The sequence below is a fragment of the Pelodiscus sinensis genome, chromosome 16, assembly GCF_052426305.1.
Source record: "Pelodiscus sinensis isolate ZL-2025 chromosome 16, ASM5242630v1, whole genome shotgun sequence".
NCBI lineage: Eukaryota > Metazoa > Chordata > Testudines > Trionychidae > Pelodiscus > Pelodiscus sinensis.
The window spans coordinates 16,236,194-16,248,378 of record NC_143067.1 but is presented as its reverse complement, the minus strand read 5'-3'; the positions used below and the strand labels follow the sequence as shown (position 1 = coordinate 16,248,378).

General features: G+C 38.5%; 1 protein-coding gene across 7 annotated transcripts in view; it reads left to right on the top strand.

Annotated features, from left to right (window-relative positions):
- RAPGEF6 (Rap guanine nucleotide exchange factor 6) overlaps positions 1-12,185 on the top strand; it is a 244,075-nt gene that overhangs the window by 200,781 nt on the left and 31,109 nt on the right. For 6 of the 7 annotated variants that reach the window (XM_075900358.2, XM_075900357.2, XM_075900363.2 and 3 more), the window contains 4 exons: positions 607-818; positions 1,627-1,750; positions 4,459-4,482; positions 8,463-8,683. In XM_075900358.2, coding sequence (XP_075756473.1) covers positions 607-818; positions 1,627-1,750; positions 4,459-4,482; positions 8,463-8,683 — 581 coding nt within the window. The remainder of the gene's footprint in view (positions 1-606; positions 819-1,626; positions 1,751-4,458; positions 4,483-8,462; positions 8,684-12,185) is intronic. The other variant, XM_075900359.2, reaches the window with a different exon arrangement.

The following is a 12,185-nucleotide window of genomic DNA, read 5'->3' as shown; positions in this document are numbered from 1 at the left end:
CTACTTTAACTTAGTGTATGGAGATTTTTAATTTGATTTCTAAAATGTGTCTCTGTCAATAATGTTTGGGTGCTGTATGCTTGCAAAAAGTCAGATTTAAATGTACCAAGCCTTCACTAATTTTCAGATCAACACTACCCATTATAAAGCTCCCAATCTGTTTGTCTTAAAATTATCCCCATTTCTGTTTGTAATAAATGTGCTGTTTACTCCTCTTGCCTTTTTACTATAGCTGTACCTCCTACTCCATTCAATAACTTTTAACTCTTGATATCCTTTCTTTTGCATAGAGTCACACTGTCAGAAAATGGTTGTTAACTGAGCTGAGCATAGGAAATAGATTTGTTTTGGAAATGCAGTATATTTTTTAATATGTGCATTATGACCATAAAACAGTTTTCATCTTCATCAAGTCTCAATTTTAGTGTTCAGGAGAGTGCCCAGTTTGTGTCTGTCTTGGCTGTACCGTGACAAACACCCAATTTTAAATGTAACCTTTTAAATATCCTTTTTTCCTTTTATAAGAAAAAAGAAGCCTTCCCCCAGCTTATTAAATGCAATGGTCCCCATTTAACAGTTTATAATAGAAAAAAATATCTTTTACAGTGGGCTAAATCTGGCGCCAGTAGCACGACTCAGAGGTACTTGGGAAAAGCTACCGAGCAAGTATGAAAAGCACCTTAGAGACCTTCAAGATCTTTTTGATCCATCTAGAAACATGGCTAAGTACCGCAACATTCTTAGCAGTCAGAGCATGCAGCCTCCAATTATTCCACTGTTTCCTGTTGTCAAGAAGGATATTACATTTCTGCATGAAGGTAACTCTCTAGTTGGAGAAGTAATAAATCAAAGTATAGAATAATATTTTAATACTTTCCTTTTTGAAGTCCAGTGTTCCAAATTATATGACTAAAATACAATATTATGCATAATAGAAGAGGCAGATCTAGACAAAAATTAAAAATTCGGTGTTGATATTTAATATTTAAAAAATGGCACTTAATCATTATCTACCTCCAAGGTTATGATAGAAAAGCTTTAGACTGTAGTAAACAATGTGAAAAACACTTCAGATATGTTTCTGTGATAAAAGCTCCTCATTATGGTATTTGCATAGTTAGTTTCATTTAGTGTCTTGGAGAGGGCTGCCAGAATACAATTCTTACTTTTGCTTTAAAATGCTTCCTCTTACTTAAAACACTTCTGTTTTTAACTGTTTTCCATTCATTGATAGTAAAGGTTAAAGGGTTTTAAATATGCCAGTTTTTCTGATGTGATGTCTCAGAATTGTTTGAAGTAATTTAAAAGAGTAAATGTTGTCAGTTTCATATTTATACTATTTTAACATATGAAAATAAATCTGTGAATAGTTCCATTTTTCCCCCTACTGACAGCTGCCACTTTAGAATTAACTAACAAGGGCAGAGCAAGCATTCCTTTCTACTTCAAGTGGGCCTGACTGGCATCTGTATTCTGCCAATATGCTACTTCCTGGTTTTGACTGATAGTTGAATTAAAGGCTTTTGACATCTGCTGAAGGATAATATTATTAGACACAAATAACATGGCAGCCTTAGAAAAGTACTGAATATTGCTTATATTTGTTCTACATATTTCATTGCACAGGAAATGATTCAAAAGTGGAGGGCCTGGTAAATTTTGAGAAACTCAGAATGATTGCCAAAGAAATTCGACAAGTCGTCAGAATGACCTCTGCTAACATGGATCCAGCTGTAATGTTCAGACAAAGGTGTGCAATTAAACAAGAAAGTAGGATTAAAGATACCTCTTATACAGTGGGTAGAGTGTGGGGTTTTGTGCATTAACATTATGGATGTGAATGTTTTACCAGTAATGCTCACCGGTTCCAGTTAACCCGTGGCCTAGTCAGGCTGTAGCAGCCCCAGCCTGGCTGGAACACCCACAGTGGGCCAGGCCTAGCTGGAACAGCCCACTGCACGGCAGGTGGTGGGTGCTCCAGCCTGTCTTGGTCAGCCCCTGCCTGCAGCAGGGAGCTGCTTCCCTCCGCCCCCCCTCCCCCCAGCCACTCCTGTTTAAGCAGTTAACTAGTTAAATATAATGTTTAACTGGTTAATTGATTAAATGGGATTTTACATCCCTAATTAACACATTTTTATGTTTCCATTATTATTTCAGTTATTAACATTTATCATTAGAGTGAAGTCTGTACCAAAGAGAATTTGTAAGCATAAAGGAAAATATTTTAATATGGTTTTATAGGTGAAATATTCCTGTTTATTTTCCCTAAGCTGTCTAGTGCTTTAGGGCTGGGCTACTCACTTTGGAAGCTTTGGGGGTCACAGTGATACTCACATCACATGCCTAGGCCTATAACTTAAGCGTGGTTGCATATACAAGTAAATATATATGCAAATATCTTCTTTCACTGACAGGCATGAATACATAGATCATGGCAAGAATACATAACACGCAGGCACCATTTAATTCAGTTCTGCTGATATTAATATAAAATGTAATTTTTACCTGATTTCCACTCATATGATAGCACTTTTAATGAGTAATGACAGACCAGGAATTTGACTACTTTTTTTGTTTTGGCTCCCACCCATGGGCTACATGTACCCCAACTGCACCATGGGCCACAAACAAATGGGCCATGAGCCGCATGCGGCCCGTGGGCCACGTATTGAGTAGTCCTGCTTCAGGCTGTATTAGGACAACATTATTTATTTTATTATTCATCACAGACAAAACTCACTCTACCTCCATAGTGGTAGAGATGTAATCAGGCTGTATGCAGCTACAGAGTGGAACCACCACCATCTCTAACCTGGGGGCAAGACATTGGGCTACTTGTATTGCATTGCCTGGAAATGAAACAGCAGCTGTCAATTGTGTAGGATGTCAGAGTCTGGAGATTCATATAGCTATTCATTTTATGGGTCCTCATGTGAGTCATCCATATTGCAGCCTGTTGCATTGACTTATATTGGGTCAGTACAAAGGCCCCCCTAGTCATCCTTTTCACCCATGGACCCTTGACTTGAGTGTGGTGGCTTTGGCAGCAGTTGAGTCAGAGTGATGCTCCATACTGAATCAGTGAGGAGGATGTTAACTTAGCTCCATTTCACAAGGCACTTGAGCAGTCTTTTTATCTTGAAATTATGCCCTCAATTACGTTGCTCAGCTGAAGGCAATTGCCTTTAGGTATAACTGAAGGCATAATGTGAGGAACAAAGGTGAACCTGAGGGCAGAGCTATGCCTCCAGAATTCTTATTAATGTTGTGATACACAAGCCAGAAGGAACCTAACTTGGTATTCAGTTCACTGGATGAGATTTCAGGGCTGGTAGTTAGAAAAAGGACCGTTTTACTTGTAATGTGAGCAAATTTGGTATGTAATTATTGCACTACAAAGTGGAATGCAACAATGTTATATTAGCACAGACACTTTTCAGAGAACAGTATAACTTTCATACCAGTATTGATTATATGAGCAAAAAGCCCACATTTTAAATCTGTAAAATATTAATCTAATGAATTACAGGGGCTCATCAGAAACCCTTATAGTTAAACATTTAAACCATATATACGTATCAATTCTGTCTCAAAATCTCTCTATACTTTAAACACTTTGCAGAAGTTGATGAAGTCTAATTATTTCACTGAATGAATATCATATATAGTTCACATGTGATATGACTTTTAAACTTCCAGCATTCATTTTAAGAGACACCTCAAACACAATGCCCTCATAAAATGCTTTGTCTACTATGGTCCAAAGTAGCACTTTTGCTTAGAAAGGGAAGTCTTTTTTTTTTTCTTCATTTAGAGTCTGTTTCATTGTTTCTCCTATATGGTCAATTAGTTTCTTCTGTTATAAAAGTGCCAATAAAATGTTTTAAATTAAAAAGACAAATGAAAAAAAATTAGAACAAATCTTCTAATTCTTTAGAATGTATTTGTTAAATAACACTTTTCCTCAAGCAATCAAATTGAAAAATATAGTAAGAAACAGGATCATTATAAATTTCTGTTTCTTATCATTGTAATCCTAATGCATTAAATTCCAGTAGTCTCATGATACTTCCCACAATGTGAATTTTTTTGAAAGATATAAAGATTGTATGTTGTTCCTCAAAAACAGATAAATAGCAGGTAAGCTGTTTGAGTGTGAAGATGCAACATCTAACATTGATTTGTAGGAAATATTTAACATGAAAAGTTAACTGGAGTTTGGCTTCACATTTATAGTTTGAACATAAGTTCTTCTGTATTCATTAAAATGTTGTAAGGAGTTCTCCCCCTGTATTCTGTTAAAGCTATATTGTTTGAGAAGAATATTTGCCTGAAAGAATTTTTTCTTTTCTATACTTTCCTGTCTGCATCTTTTTCTTCCTGACTCTCAACTGTGATATTTTTCCTGTGCTTTTCTGTTCAAATACATGCTTCAATGTATATGGCTCTTGCTTGCAGGAAGAAGAGGTGGAGGAGTTTGGGGTAAGTGTAGAGATGAATGCAATTAAGATAAACAAAGGTTATGCAACTTTAACATACTGCATCCTCCTCGTTAGTGCATGCATCTGAAATTCAGCATGCATTTTATTAACCCTGCAATAAATACATATTTTTGGTGAATACATTTAGAGAAAATCTATGAATAAGCACTATTTCCAGTCAGCTTTTATGCCTCTGAGTTGATTTTATGTTCTACATAAGCTGTTTCAACTTTAGTTTAATGCAGTAAGAGAAACTGTTACCTAACTACAGTGTAATGCAGAGTATTTCTTAAAACAAATAAAATATCTTTTAATACTTATCTCAAGTTCAAACTAATATTTGTTTTAACTGTAAATGTGTATTGGGTTATTGTAATTATAAACCTCTCTAAACTTTTGATTCCAGTTATAATTGTGAGTTGCACAGTGTCTCATATTTTTAAACTGTACTTAAAAATGGTCAAATTCTGCATTTGGGCACATTCCAAAATCCTCATTGTCTTCACTGGGAATTTTGGTTGTGCCAGGAATGTAGAGTAGGGACCAAAATCATGAGGTTTGTGAGTACAATATGGCTTTCTAATGAATATTGTAACCAATGCCTACATATTACAATAACTTAATATATTGGGACTGATTAGTTACATTATTTGGCTTCCTAGAGACGAATAATCTTTGACTTTAGAGCTTCCATTAAAAAAAATTAAACAGTGAAAATAAATGAAAACTAAAAATAAGTAAAATGAATTAAATTAAATAGGAATTATGAAAAACATACCTCTGCTATTATTTTTTTCTCCTGAGTAGTCTGAAGGACAATGACATAGCTCATACATTGTCACTTTAGGATTATTGTAAAAACAAAGTGAGAATAACATAATGTGCATGATTTTTAAAGAGAATTAACTTTTTAAAAATTCTGAATGTACATAAGGAATAAAACCCCATAGGACATTAATAATTGCATGTAAAATTATGTAGTTATCAATCTACACATCTCCAGGTGGGATTTCCTTATGCAAATCAGCACAGTAAATTTCTTCTTATAATACACCCCCGTCCTTCTCAAAGAGATCTGGGTAGCTGATCATTGACTGTTCCTCTTTCCACCTCTCTGTATGTGATACTATAGGGAGGAGGCAAAGCAGGTGGTGGTCTGGCACCAAAGCCTAGAATACCTCAGTAGGCCCCTAGAACTGTGTGTTCAGTTTATGCTGAAGCCAGTTTCTTTTATTTTTGTTTTCCTTTATATTTATTTTAAAACGCTTTAAAATATGTAATTATTTCATTCTTACACCTATGATAGAAAGCCACTAAGGAGGGGATGGGTATAAGCAGAGAACTTTGAAGGTGATCTGCAAAGAACTTATGGATAATTTGTGCCTAGTTTGACTACTTTATGATACAAAAAGGTACACTGAAAGCTTGTGCGTCTCAGCATATTTCCCCCCCTTTTTAAGTGTTAGAACTACCAAGTATGCAAAATCAGATTCCCCAGTTTTGCTAGTTTGTTGATGTTCAAGATATGGATTGAGAATGCTCATCCCTTAACTGAAGGAATGTTGAATTTTAAACACAAATGTCTTTTCTTTTCTATATGTATTAGAAGTTAGATGTAAATAGATATTAAAATTTTGGTTTTTTTTAATAAGTCTGACTCTAGATAGCTTCCACTCTTAATTGCTGGACTTTTATGATGACACAAATCCACTAGGTCCTTAGTCATCCATTGCATTCCAGGGTAGACAAGAACAGGCAAGAGCAAATAAAGAGTTTTGGCTGCCGTTGCTCACATTCAAGCAAAAAGGGGCACTAGCTCAAATTTCTATCTATTTGAAGTCATGTTTAAAACTATACGTGAGATTCTGAAAGTTAGTTCCAATCTCATTTGGTACCGTATTGCTAAAATATTAGTGAGCATCATGATTTTTAGCATAATAGATGTAGTCTTTCATTGTTCCCAACCATAATTGATGGATAAGTTTCAGCTTTAGCCTTCAACATATCAAAATGTTGAGAATTCCACATTCTCTCTTGCCATCTTATGTGATCTGGATGGCTGTTCTCCCATAATTAGCCTATATCTTCCCGATGTATTTGAGATTATTGTTACTTAGAATTTGACGTGTGAGCGATTGATCCAAAAATGTATTCATCATTTCCTTTGTTTATATATTGGACAGCTACGTCTCTCTTTTTTGTTCTTTGCTTAAGTTCAATATGCCCAGTTACTTTTCTTAAACATTAGTCTTATTTTCCAACTCTTTTATTAGTGTGTTTACTTTTCTCTGATACTTCCAGTGGATTTTGTGAAGCATTGTTACTTGGGAGCCTGGATCATTTGGGCATTTGACCTTATGCCTACTTGTATACTTGTGAAATATGTATATTGCCAAATAATGACTGCATATCCCTCCACATATGATTTCTTTAACAAGTCAATTACCTTTATTTACACAGCATTCACTTTTAAAAGAAAAGTTATACCTGTGGGTGCCTTATAAGACAATTCAGGCATAGTTTATGCAAGTTGGACTTAAAGCGTACTTTAGAATTTGCCATGTAATGCAGCTAAGATTATTTTAATATTGACCAAGATAGGTTCTCTGCCAGGCCTTGACAGTTGCACAAGAGTGTAAATCTACAAGAGATTTAGTTAGGGGGTGATAGAACCATTTAACCTTTAGGTCAGTAGTTCAAAGTTAGCAAAGTTGGATAGTGACTAACAGCTATAACAATGGATGCTTAAGTTAAACTATTTGGTGATCTCCAATTTCTCAAGGAACAAGTGAATTGAAATAGACAGCCCTTTTGGAAATCTCAGACCAGAGGTTGTAGGGGAATAGAAGGCTGACATACTCCTCCATAGATAGGTTATCTCTAAGTCTGGGTTTAAGCACGTTGATAGGCCAGTAAGTGAAAAGCTTGGACTGCCATTGTCCTTCTATGCCTGTTTTGATAAACAGAAAATTGCAGTTTCCTGTGCTGTCAATTCATCTCCATCATGTGCACATTAGAAGAAAAAGATGCTTGCGGGACATCATTTCTAGGTGGCAAAACTGAATGCAGAGGGAGCAACATAGTGTTCTTTCTATTTATGAGACTGCATTTCTTTTTATCATAACTTTGTCAGTTTTTCAGACTTTTTTGGGGAGGTTGACCACCCCTCATCTTGAGTTGGGGACATCGGGAGAGGTAATTTGGCTGGCTGGATGAAGAGAACAATGCTTTATGGCTTCTGAGGAGATGGAGACTCAAAACTTCTGCAAAAGTGGTCAGCATGACTGCTGACTTATCATCCAGGAAAAATGGGTTTTTAAAGGGTCAGCTCTGGCCCTTAACCCTTTCCTTTTCGTGTGGAGCAGGCTGCAGATACCTCTCTGTACAGTCCCGAGTGTGGTTATGCTGGGGTGGCTGACCCAATGGGAATTAACCTACTCAGAACAACTCTCGAGAAGCAAATATGTGGACAGTCTCCCTGTTGCATGGGGAGGTATTGACAGACAATAAACATGGACAGACAGAGTATGGATAATTCAATAGTCTTTCACTATGCAATAAATTAGGTTTTCAGACTCAGATAAACATATGTTAAGGACCAAATTGCTTAAACCAACCTCAACAGTCTTGGTATGTTTGTCCGCCAGTGTAACCCACAATTGGAATGTTAGGTGTTTTGCAAAAAACAGGACTAAATTAACAAAGGTGTATGGGCAGCTTACATAGCATTTTGCTTGGTTCTTGCCAGTTCCACATTTTCATGAGTAATCCTTTGTAGATTCAATACACTGTTGTCATTTTACCAAATTACTTTGAGACAAATGTTGTTTGAATGCTATTCATCTTTTTAACTCATTTGCATCAGCATGTACAAGCCCTAACTGAAGTGTGCTGGTATTAATCTGCTTCAGCATATGCAACTGTATGATCTCATTCTTGAAATGAACCTGAAGTTTACTGATTTTCCTTTTCATTTCGTAGGTCTCTGAGCCAGGGCAGCACAAACTCAAACATGCTTGATGTTCAAGGAGGGGCTCATAAAAAACGTGCTCGACGCAGCTCACTCCTCAATGCCAAGAAGCTTTATGAGGATGCTCAGATGGCCAGGAAGGTGAAGCAATACCTTTCCAATCTGAATGTGGAGACTGATGAGGAAAAATTCCAGATCATGTCACTTCAATGTGAGCCTGCATATAGCACTTGTAAGTAAGGCACACTCAGTTAGACAAGGTTGCTGGTAGAAAGGATTACCCTCCTTGCCATATGAACCTGGTTACTTATGCTGTTGCACTGAAACCTTAACAGTATGGCTGGATAGGAGAAAATCCCTTTAAAGGACTGTCACTTCTTGATTATGTACAAATCATGGTGGTAAGAAACTTATGTCAGTGCAAACACTTAAAAGAAAAAAAAGGACTAGCTGATGCAGTTTCACCATTTGTCTTCAGTTGCACTTGCACAAGTCTGTAGTGATGGCTCTTATTTTTGACCTTCAGTTGTAAAGTTATGCATCATTTAATCAATCTGCCAAAGAATCCTATACAGGCAGTCCCCGGGTTACGTACAAGATAGGGATTGTAGGTTTGTTCTTAAGTTGAATCTGTATGTAAGTCGGAACTGGCATCCAGATTCAGCCGCTGCTGAAACCGATCAGTTTAAACAGCGGCTGAATCTGGACGCCAGTTCCGACTTACATACAGATTCAACTTAAGAACCCCAGGCATCCTCAGGTCAACTGCTGCTGAAACTGATCAGCAGCTGATTCCAGGAAGCCCGGGGCAGAGCAGCTCTGCCTCGGGCTTCCTGTAGTCAGCCGCTGGTCAGTTTCAGCAGCGGCTGACTTGGGGACGCCTGGGGCATAGCAGCTCGGGTGCTGCTGGGTTGGTCCAGTAGCGCGGCCACTCCTCGGCGCTACTGGACCAACCCAGCAGCACCCCAGCTGCTCTGCTCCAGGCATCCTGATTCAGCCACTGCTGAAACTGATCAGCAGTGGCTGAATCAGGACTCCTGGGGCAGAGCAGCTGGGGTGCTGCTGGGTTGGTCCAGTAGCGCCAAGGAGTCTGCAGACCAGGGAGACGCGGAGCAAAGCAGCGGAGGACCTGGGCCGGACCCGCGGCGCTGACCTGGAAGCGCCGCGGGTCTGGCCCGGGTCCTCCGCCGCTTTGCTCCGCGTCTCCCTGGTCTGCTGGTTCCCCCAGCAGACCAGGGAGACGGGGAGCAGCTTTTCTCACCCCGGAGGAGGCGGGCGGCGGAACCAGGCGTCCCGCCGCTCCAGTCCTCCGGAGCGAGAAAATCCCCGTTCATAACTGCGGATCTGACATAAGTCGGATCCGCGTAACTCGGGGACTGCCTGTAGTATATTTGATCCATTCTTGCTGCACTATCACTTCACAGAATTAGGGAAGGATAAAGGTAACATTTACCATATGAGCAGCAAGGAAATGAAATTACACAAAACCAATATAGAAACAAGACATGGATAAGGAATAAATAAGCAATTTTTGGATTATGGCTTACAGTAAGAGAAGAACATCAGGGAAAAAGTTATGCCAACATTTCCAGTGTTGACTGATGAGGCTGGCACAGCTTTGCAGTCGAAAATGAAGGGCTGCAGCAGGAGAAATCTTGTAAACTGAATTCCTTTGAGACTACCTTACTGAATAAGCCATTGTCTTATTTATGTTCTGCCTTATATAGTACATAGTTCAGAAGTTATAATTGTGTGTGGTTTTGATATAAAAATATTTTTGAAAATGTTATTGACATCTTAACTAAGGTGAGTAGTGGGGAAGGAATTAAGATTGCTTCGCAAAAAGAAGAAAAAATATATATTTGCAAAAATTATCGCTTTGCATTTAAATATTGTCTTTTCATCTGAGGATTTCAGAGCCATTTAGATAAGCCTCTGAAATACTTCATGACATAAATAGTATTACGGCCATTATATAGATGTATTAACCCAACACACTTGCCTGAAGTCACACTTGGAGTCATTTGCAGACTGCAGAAGAAGATGTGAGAATTTTAATTCCCAGACAGAATACTTAGTTATTCTCTTTAGGAGCACAATAATGGCATGGGTAATAGATATATCAAGAATTAACTGTTTCACTAGATATTCTCTCTGCTCTGTTAACTTGGTGTGTGATCTTGCCGTACTGTTACCCAATGTTGTTGGTTTGTATTCAATTATTTTCCATTTCCAAAGCATTTTTCACCACTTTCACCTCTGCAGGCAAGGATGGTGTTCTCTTGGTCATCTTAAAAGGAAATTAGGCTCTTGGTTTTATGTGTTTAATTTTTGTTTCTCTTCTCTTCCTCCACCTGCAATGGAACTATTTTGTGGCTATGTACTAGAGAGGGATAATAGCTATAACAGCAGCCACCCAAGGAAGTCAGTGTGGACGGAATTTGGGTGTCTTAGGGCAAGTTCTAGACTAGAATGCTCATAGACAGCTAACACAGTTTAACTTCTCTGAGCTTAAAGCCGAAGTTTGGCTGGACTTCAGAAAGTCAGTGGTTTTAATACTAGAGCTTTGCTTTTCAACCTGTGGTCCACTCACCCCTGGTGGTCTGCAGTTTATGTCTACAGAGTCTCCAAAAGATTGTAATTACTATAAAACAGAAGTTCTTAGCCTATGGTCCACATGTCCCAAGAGGAATCCCTAAACTTTTAAAATCACTAAAGTGTAATTTTTAGGGGGTCCACAAATGAAAAAGAAAAGAAAACAAAACCACAATGCAAGAGCAATCTTATTTTATATGAAAATCTTTTAAATCCAGTCCCAAATAAGAATTTGCTGGACCAGGGGAGGTCCCCTGCCATTGGCCTCCCAGCCCACTGCCAGCTCCACTTCTGGCTCCAGGTGGTCTGCCTGTCGCTGGCCGTGGCCTCAGGCCCTGCTTTCCTGCCAGGCTACTGCCACCCCGCCAGGCTCCCAGCCCACTAGGACTCCCAGATGCTGGCCCTCCTGCTGACTGACTCCTGTCCACTGAGGCTTTCTGGCCTGGAGCACAGTTGTTACCAGAGCAGAGAGAGTCCCAGTATATGGAGGCACAACCTGTAGTTGTGTCTGATCTACCTGTTACTTCAGTCCTTTTTTTTTAATGCCAGAATCAAAACTGAAATGAGACCAGATTATCAAGAAATAGGTGCCAGATTTTACATCTCTCAAAATATCTGTGTAGGCTTGGCAGAACTTTTTTTTTTTTTATAATTTTGATGGCCAATGCAATGTTTTAGTATTATAATTATAATTAAGTATTATAATTTTTCATCAATTTAAATTTTTCACAGTTATGAAAATTTAAGAGGGGGGAGATTAGATAATAGGAGAGTCATATGATAATTAGTTAATGGCAGTGGTCACTAAGGCTATGTCTAGACTGAAGGCTTCTTTCTGAAGAAGCTTTTCCAAAAGAGATCTTCTGAAAAAAACTTCTTCCAAAAGAGAGCGTCCAGACTGCCAAAGCGCATCAAAAAAGCTAACTGCTTTTTGAAAGATAGCACCCATTCAGTGTGGATGCTTTCTCACATTTAAGCTGTGATTACTATGGACGGAGTGGCCACCAGGGCACCTGTGCTTTTTTCTTTCCTCTACTTTTGAAAGAACTCCCTCTTCCCCATCCACACATGCCTTTTTCCGAAAGACCTCTTTTGGAAAAAGGCTTCTTCCTCGTAGAATGAGGATTACCAATGTTGGA